The 8,665-nt window shown below is 40.2% G+C and overlaps 2 protein-coding genes across 3 annotated transcripts; both read left to right on the plus strand.

The window, feature by feature from the left end:
• Positions 1-10: 10 nt before the first annotated feature.
• Positions 11-855, plus strand: LOC130503527 (cationic amino acid transporter 1-like). The gene has a single exon (XM_056998148.1). It carries the CDS (start codon positions 11-13, stop codon positions 728-730), a length of 720 nt encoding a protein of 239 aa, XP_056854128.1. The 3' UTR covers positions 731-855.
• A 963-nt stretch (positions 856-1,818) lies between these two features.
• Positions 1,819-7,009, plus strand: LOC130503532 (dolichyl-diphosphooligosaccharide--protein glycosyltransferase subunit 2-like). Of its 2 annotated transcripts, none has more exons than XM_056998153.1 (20): positions 1,819-1,978; positions 2,083-2,236; positions 2,424-2,616; positions 2,709-2,798; positions 2,994-3,056; positions 3,250-3,319; positions 3,408-3,472; positions 3,717-3,771; positions 3,869-3,975; positions 4,061-4,176; positions 4,540-4,609; positions 4,964-5,062; positions 5,169-5,258; positions 5,343-5,491; positions 5,597-5,708; positions 5,785-5,868; positions 6,006-6,086; positions 6,178-6,402; positions 6,509-6,631; positions 6,722-7,009. In XM_056998153.1, the coding sequence occupies exons 2-20, from the start codon at positions 2,088-2,090 to the stop codon at positions 6,836-6,838; spliced, it is 2,058 nt and encodes a 685-aa protein (XP_056854133.1). In that variant the 5' UTR covers positions 1,819-1,978; positions 2,083-2,087; the 3' UTR covers positions 6,839-7,009. The 2 variants fall into 2 exon arrangements, with proteins under 2 accessions (XP_056854133.1, XP_056854134.1); XM_056998154.1 differs by having other exon boundaries at positions 1,833-1,978; positions 2,086-2,236.
• The last annotated feature ends 1,656 nt before the right edge of the window (positions 7,010-8,665 follow it).

Here is an 8,665-nt window from a genome sequence, read left to right on the forward strand (position 1 = left end):
ATGTGCAGGTATGACAACCGTTTTGTTAGTTGGAGCCATAGGTCAAGCTAGGTACATGACCCACATCGCCCGTGCACACATGATGCCACCATGGCTAGCTCATGTAAACGCAAAGACAGGAACACCGATCAACGCGACAGTTGTCATGCTTGCCGCGACGGCTCTCATCGCATTCTTCACAAAACTAGAAATCTTAGCCGACCTCTTGTCCGTCTCCACACTTTTCATCTTCATGTTCGTCGCGGTGGCTCTTCTCGTCAGGAGATATTACGTCACGGGAGAAACGTCTTCACGTGACCGGAACAAGTTCTTAATGTTCTTAGGTTTGATTCTCGCGTCCTCCATCGCGACCGCTGTGTATTGGGCTATGGAAAGAGACGGTTGGATTGTGTATGCCGTTACGGTAGCTGTTTGGTTCTTGTCTACCGTTGGGATGAAGTTCCTTGTGCCGCAAGCTAGGGCTCCGAAGCTTTGGGGTGTTCCTTTGGTTCCGTGGTTGCCTTCTGCTTCGATCGCTGTTAATATCTTTCTTCTTGGTTCGATCGATGAAAAATCGTTCGTTAGGTTTGGGATCTGGACTGGTGTTCTTCTTGTTTACTACTTCTTGTTTGGGCTGCACGCAACTTACGATACAGCTAAGGCAACTCTGAAGGAGAAGTCGACGTTGAAGAATGCTGAAGAAGGTAGTGTTGCTGCAGATAAATCTGGTCGCGCAGCTTTAGATCACTAGCTAGGTTGTTTAAATAATTGCTACAAAAGATTGTCTTATGCTTTCGATTTTACTAGTTGTTGGATTCTGCTGCTGTGTTTTGAAAGTTCAAGTAAATGCTTCAAAAACAAGAAAGGATTAAAGCTTTTGTGTATCTAAACAAGAAAAGATTTCAAGCATGCTTTTATACAGAAAAGATAAAACCTTATATTGACTACTACATATGTCAAATTAAATCAGAGTGAACCTAATGAATTAAGAGCTGCAATGCTGTTTTTTTTTTCTTTCTGTTAAATAAATTGAGCTTCGTATCAGTAGTACAATGACTTGGCAAAAAACAACATGGTCTTATGTTTATACCCTCCTCTGTTCTTGGCTTGTTGCAGAGGAGGGATCAATGACCATCGTGTACAATTGCACTTAGCCATTTGAACAAAGTAAGCTGCAGCTTGCTGAGGGCTATTGGTGGTTTGCCCTACTATAGTGAAACTCCATGTCATTTCCAGTGTTCTTTTTTTTTTTGAAGGATTCTTTTTTCCCACTGTTCTTGTTACTCTAATTACCCAAGTTACTCAAATATATTTCATCTGAAATATCAACAATCACCTAAGAGCACCCTAGCTAGTATCTACAAATAAGTATCTAAAGTAAAAATTAATAATATTCTAAATAAGGAAAATTGTACAACTGAAACTCAATGCTTTCAAAAAATTAAATCACTTACAACTATTTACAACCATTCACCTGTCAAATAAATATGAAAACCGTATGTGAAAGTGCTGAGAACTTTTTACCTTTTTCTTTCTTATTTTTTTCTTTTCTATTTTGTTAATTGTTGAGATATTCCCAAAAACACACTAATGGAAGTGCTCTAAGTTATCTGACATATTTATCTAAAAAAAATTCGAATTATTTAATATTTTATCCGAAATTATTCAGGAACCAAACAGAGAGCAATTTGAATCAGATTAATTTGGATAGTAACCGATTTCCCGATTTCATCTTCTGAACCGAATATTGAACGCAAGACTACTAAACCAAACCAAACCAAACCAAAATGCCGAAATGGTAGTAACTAGTAAACCGAGGGTAGATCGGTCATATCAGCTACTGTCATCAAACCAACACTCGTGGACACTCTCGTATGGGTTCATCTCTTCTCCTTCAAAAAACCAAATAGATCGCTCCCTCCGACGCTCTCTCAAACCTCCACACAGTCCCCCGTTGACTACTGAGACTCGCCATCTTCTGATCCGCTTCTTTTCCACTGTACGGATCTACTTCCTTCCTCTAAAAATGCTTCGTTTTTTTCTATCTTCTGTTGTTTTGTTTCGATCTGTGATTGTTTTTGGATTCTGATTTATTGAATGCAGTAGTAATGATGGAGGGAGGTATAGCACGGTTCCTAGTTTTGTTGATACTCTCCGTAGCAATCTGCAATGCTGCTACGGTTCCTCACCCGATTTCAGACTCTCACCGATCCGCGGCTCTCGATGTCTTCCTACCACTCGATGGACCCCACAAAAGGTTTGGTCTAAAACAACACATGTTACATGTTGTAGTGCTTACATTGTTTTAAAGTTATGTTCTTACCACATTGTACTGATTTGCTCGTCAAAGCTCACGACTTCTTTATGTTGTGTAGTAATATGGGTTTTTTGTACTGATTTCGTTTAAATTTGTTTTTTTTGTTTTGTTTTGTTATGATCATCAGCTTGGAGGAGGCGTATGAAGCATTGAAGGCTTTGGAGATTCTTGGAATCGATAAGAAGTCTGATCCGAGCTCAGCGGGTTGTGAGAATGTGGTTAAAGTTCTTGCGTCGCCTTCTTCTGCTCTGAAGGATGTGTTCTATGCTTTGAGCGTTAATGGGATTCTCAAATGCAAATCTGGAGAAGATGTTCCTAAGGTAAAACAATTGTCCTTTTTTTTTTACCTTTTAAGCGGCTAGCTAGAGTGTGACGTTCATGTGTTCTTTCTTTGTTTTCCTCTTTTTTGAAGGATATTGTCTCTAAGCTTCAAGCTGGCGCTAAAGATGCCAAGTTATTGCTTGACTTCTACTATCCCGTCAGAGGCTTGGTGCTTGTTAAGGTAATATATACTGTAAGAGAGTTTTCTTAGTTTTCGCTCATTACTCGGAAGTATGAAGATATCTTTTTGACAGAATGTACGTACCTGTGATCGTGATAACTTTACCTTTTTTTTTCCAATTCTATAGCTTTGTTGTCTTCCTGCTTTTCCTTTTTGTTAGCTTCAGGTCTGACCACGCTTTTTCCATATATGCAGGAGCAATTTTCTGGAACTGATCTAACTCTGGGAGATGCCGAAGCTATTTTCCGTTCCGTAAAGGTTTGAACTTGTTTATCTCACCTTCTATTTGTTGTTGTTGAATTGTAGTATGTTACATTTTACACTATTTCCTGAATTATCATCTGAAGACTCTAGTAGAAGTATCTACAGAGTTGACATGTTACTATGATACATACTACTTAAGTTATTTTCCGAGTGTTTTTTTTTGGCTTATTTAGTGAATTTGTATCAGGGTCTCAGCCAGAGCGATGGAAGATGGCGCTACAGCTCCAACAATCCGGAATCAAGCACCTTTGCTGCTGGTAAGTATTTCTTATTGGATTAACCCTTTTTAAATTACTTTTCCCTTTTTAATCATTCTTCTAAACATAAGTTTTTTTTTCTCTTCAGGCTTAGCCTTCGAAACTCTTGCTGGAGTGATTTCATTAGCACCTTCAGAGATTGATCAGTCATTGGTAAGTTTGGTGCACTAGATTACTGATTTTCTGAGAAATATATTTTCTTTGAGAGTGAGACATCACTACGGTATGTTGGTTTAGTGTTGATTTACTTTTGGTTCTGGAATCTCTTAGTAACCAAATAAACGATTGTGTTCTGATGATTATGTATGTCTACCCTACTTTTTTAAAAAATCTGGTAGTTTGGTTGATATTAATTGGTCAGGTGATCATGTGATCATTCGTGTTTGTCATTTTGTAGATCCAGACACTGAAGACAGGTATCCTGAAGCTTTTTGACAGTATCCAAAAATATGGTAATGCAGTAAGCTGCTCGCTATATTATGTTTATGCACAGGAGATTTTCTTCAGTCACTTCATAGTTTTTATTTTTAATTTCTTTTGGTCTATTAGACGACGGGACATTTTACTTCGATGGAAGTGAAGGCCCGATCTCAACAACTGCATCAGTAATTAGAGGGCTCACGTCATTTGCAGCTTCAGAGTCCACAGGATTGAACGTATGTTGTAATCATATTTCTTTGTATCCTGTATTCTGCCAGATGTGTTGATAACTCACCTTCGCTTTCCCTCTCTCTCATGCAGCTTCGAGGTGATAAGATAGTTGGGTTGGCCAAGTTCTTTCTTGGTGTTGGAATCCCTGGAGATGCCAAAGATTTCTTCAACCAAATAGATGCACTAGCTTGTTTGGAAGACAACAGGCAATGCTACTTTCATACCCCCTTTATGCAATTTATCTTTGATTTATTTCAGTACACTTCTTAGACGAGATTTCAGTAACCTTAAATCGAGTTGAGTGATACTAGGACATACTGTTACTTCCGTTCTTCCGTGTTAGCAGTTGCTTTTGATAGAAGAAAGCTGCTTCTCTTTACATATAAAAATGTTCTGAAGGGCGTGTGGTCCTCCATCCTAGAATTTTGAACAAAATGATTGCAGTATAAGTTTAAAAGCCCGAACACTTGTGAAATTTCAAGAAGATGCTCATTTTTCATGCTCTCGCACTAACTTTGTTATTTTATGAAAGCAATAATATGGGATACGGTTGTTGTCTATGATTTCAGGTTCTCTGTTCCACTCATTTTATCTCTTCCAACTACTGTCATTTCACTGACAAAGAAAGAGCCTCTGAAGGTATCCCATCAAAACTTTCATCAAGATAGGACTAGCATAGTTTGAGATGTTATTTTCCTTTATACAATTCCTTCAGAGTTCTGGGGGTAATGCTTTTATTAAGGAGAATCTTCTCAACTTTGGATTTTCTAGCTTTGATAGTGGTACTTTTGGCAGAAGTAGTGTTAACTGTTAAGTGGAGCTTTTCCGGTTGGATGTTGAATTTTTAGTCGGTAGAGATTGCTCAGTCTCATAGGATCGCGTGTTATTTGTAGAGTTCTCTCATATTCGATAACGACTCAATCTAGTTGACCCTTGGGCAATTACATGTTTTGGATATTATTTTGATATTTTATTCTCTTTATCTGGAACTAGGTTAAAGTTAGCACTGTACTCGGTTCTAAGGCACCAGCTCTTAGTGTGAAGCTCACAGAAGCTCTAAATTCAAAGGGTTCCTCTGTAATTAACAACCAGGTAAAATAATGTAGCTTCTCTGACTATTTGAGCTCGCATTAGTGAGTATTCCCTTTTCTCTGCATTAATCCCCGGTACATGTTTCCATCACATTTTTGGGACGCAGGAGCTGAAGTTTGACGCCGACAGTGCAACGTACTTCCTTGACTCCTTTCCGAAGAACTTTGATGTTGGAAAGTATACTTTTGTATTTGAGGTATTTCTCTTGTTAGTATATATTACATACAGACTTCATATACAATGCATGTTAAGAACATGATAAGCGCTTCGTTTTCTGCAGATTTTGCTAGATGAGTCGGCAAATGAAAAAGCTTACATAACCGAAGCTCAAACAAAAGTGCCTATTGCCGCCACAGGAGCTATTAGCATTGAGAACGCAGAAATTGCTATACTTGATAGTGACGTTGGGAGCGTTGAATCTCAGAAAACGTATGTGACATGAATCTTTGTACCATTTGTTACTTACAAAACATATTTCTTGCAACTTTCTTCATTTGCGTATCATAATCTTGTTTCTTGGTTTCCTTTTTGTAGGCTAGATTTAACTAAAGACGGAGCAGTATCATTATCAGCAAACCATCTCCAAAAGCTACGTCTGTCATTCCAGTTAACTACTCCACTTGGCCTTGTGTTTAAGCCACACCAGGTTTGTTCATTCCCGATTCTACTTCATTAATGGTTTTTGCTCTTTACATTTTCTTGACGTGCTTGCTTCCATGCAGGCATTTCTCAAACTGAAACATGAGTCACAGGTCGAGCATATCTTTCTCGTGAAAACTTCTGGAAAGAAGGCTGAATTAGTTCTAGTTAAGTTCCTTAAACTACGTCTTGAATGACTTTTGTTGAAAAGTATTCTCTGACCCGTCTTCATCTTGCTAGGGGTGAAAGAAATGACGTTCTTAATGCAATATATTAATGGTTAATGTTAATTTCCCCCCTTCAGGATTTTCTTGGATTGGTTGAGAAGCTGTACTACCTTTCTGGTAAATATGAGATCCAGCTAACTATTGGAGATGCTTCTATGGTAAGTAAATTGCTCTTTCAGGTCTAATGCAGTTTGTTTATTTACGTTTTCGGAATTTTGAACAATGTTATTTTTTCATTTCATTCACCAGGAGAACTCTGTATTGAGTAATATTGGCCACATCGAACTTGACCTACCAGCACGTCCAGAGAAGGCGCCTCTTCCTCCTCTACAACCTACTGACCTGTACTCAAGATATGGGCCAAAAGCTGAGATATCACACATCTTCCGTGTTCCTGAAAAGCTACCCGCGAAGCAGCTTTCACTAGTTTTCTTGGGTCTTATAGTTCTCCCATTCATCGCTTTCCTGATCGGGGTCAGTCTTCTTTCGCTTGTAAATAGATTCAGAGACGCAAATCCGAAAATACATCATTACATTTGTTTCACAACTCTCATGCAAACTTTTTAATTTTCTGTTTCAGCTGACACGGTTGGGAGTGAACATAAAGAGCTTCCCATCATCGGTTGGAGCTGCAACATCCGCTTTGCTTTTCCATGGCGGCATCGGAGCTGTTCTGCTTCTTTACGTGCTTTTCTGGTTAAAGGCAAGTTTCTCAAAACCGGTTCTTGTTATTAAAGGTTATACAGCAGTGCATCAAAAACCTAATGATCATCATTCTCTTTGAATCCTGCAGTTGGATCTGTTCACGACGCTTAAGGCACTATCTTTGTTGGGAGTGTTTCTGCTGTTCGTTGGACACAGAACACTCTCCGGCCTCGCAGCAGCATCGAACAAGTTAAAATCTGCTTGAAGAATGTATTCGCTATGATGAATCTTCTGTGTGTGTTCCATGGACCAGTTTTTTTTTTTTTTTATTTGCAGTTTTGTAGCATTACTTTTTATAGATTAAGGTGATAGACAAGTCCAAAGTATTTTCAGTCTAGTCTTAAAAAGTTATCAACAAGAAGAGTTGCTTTCCTTATACTTTTCGTTGAACCATATTTGAGATAGAAGTCACCCCAAACTCCAACTAAAACACAAGTTTGATGATGAAAATATAATGTAGTCTCTTAACATTTATAAATATTATCTCGAAATAGAAAAAACTTTCTCTCCCAGGCCCGAGTCTCGAGAAAGGTCCTTAACCTGTGGTCCCACTGCCCAACCCTCCCATCTGTCTTCGTTTACTCGCTTCTGATTGGCGCAGAACTCTGATATCCCTCTGCCAATTCAAAAAAGTCCCCCTTTGGGAATTACACAGCGGTCCGAAGACAGCTCTTGGCGCTTTCTCACCGGGTTCCGCCTACGACTCCGGTCGATAGGCCCGCCGTCATCGCCGTGAATGTACTCCGAGGAACAGGAATGACGATATCTAACCTTCACCATTCCATAATCTGTAGCATCACCACAACTCTTGAGAAGATTCAGAGGTTTCTCTGTACTCTCTAGACCTTTTAAGACTGTTTGAAATTTGTCTCTGGGGATTCCTGGAACTTTTTCACTTAAAATCCCTCTTCACTATCAACTAATCAATCACCGAGCTACAGAGGCACATACATCTCACTTTCACCGGAAGCAAAGCTACCCTGTAACCCTAGGTCGGTCTCAAAGGGTCTCCTCTAAGCAATAGACTACCTGATACGGTTCATTGAACCCTACTCTCATCCTGCAATCTGCTACACTTGCCTACTCTAATGGCCCATCGACGTATCTCCTCTGCGGAAAAAGGGAAGGCAATTGACCTCGGAATCCAGCAACCGGCTCGCGCTGCTCGAGTCAAAGCCCCCCTCCCTGACAACTCTGAACTGCTCCGCAAGCACTCCTTGACCCTCATAGGGAGAGTAACAAACAAATCGGTCCAAAAAGTCTGGTCTCTTATTCCCTTCTTCACTGAGCATTGGAAAACAGAGTTTAAACCGATAGGAGCGGACTTGGGAGATGGACGCTTTCAGTTCCAATTTGAACTTGAGTCGGATCTGCTAGCCGTTCTGGAGCAGCGCCCATACCATTATGCGAGATGGATGGTCATAATTCAACGTTGGGAGCCCACTATAGCCCCGACATTCCCTTCCTTAATTCCTTTTTGGATCAAAGTACAAGGTTTGCCAGTCCATCTTTGGACCGAACCCATCATCAAAGTTATTGGTGAGGACATTGGCATCTATGAGAAAGCTGATATCACCGCTCTGCAAGCCCGAATGAGAGTTCATGTTGACGGGCTATTACCCCTAATCAAACACTCAGTTGTGGAATTTCCAAATGGAGACGAGGTGCCTGCAACTCTGGTGTATGAAAGATTGGACAAGCATTGCACTAAATGCTTGAAACTTGACCATGAGCTTAAAGAATGTCTAGTGGCTAGGGCTGAAGCTAAAGCTGCTAAAGCAGCACAGGAGGAAGAAAGAGGCTCGATCATCCCCCAGAGGGAGAATGAAGCTAACCTGAGTAGAGAAATGTCACTTGCTTCTGTGAGAGTGGAACCAAACAACAGAGCAAGGGAGCATAGCAAGGAAGCACCTTTCAAAATTGGCGCCTCTCATCACAGCACCGTAAGCGGACGGGAACATGTACTGCAGCACACAAAAGCTCTTAAGCACAGAGAGTACAAACCCCCCTCCAAGAATTGGGACGAAAGAAG

Source organism: Raphanus sativus, unplaced genomic scaffold (assembly GCF_000801105.2).
Source record: "Raphanus sativus cultivar WK10039 unplaced genomic scaffold, ASM80110v3 Scaffold1001, whole genome shotgun sequence".
Classification (NCBI taxonomy): Eukaryota; Viridiplantae; Streptophyta; class Magnoliopsida; order Brassicales; family Brassicaceae; genus Raphanus; species Raphanus sativus.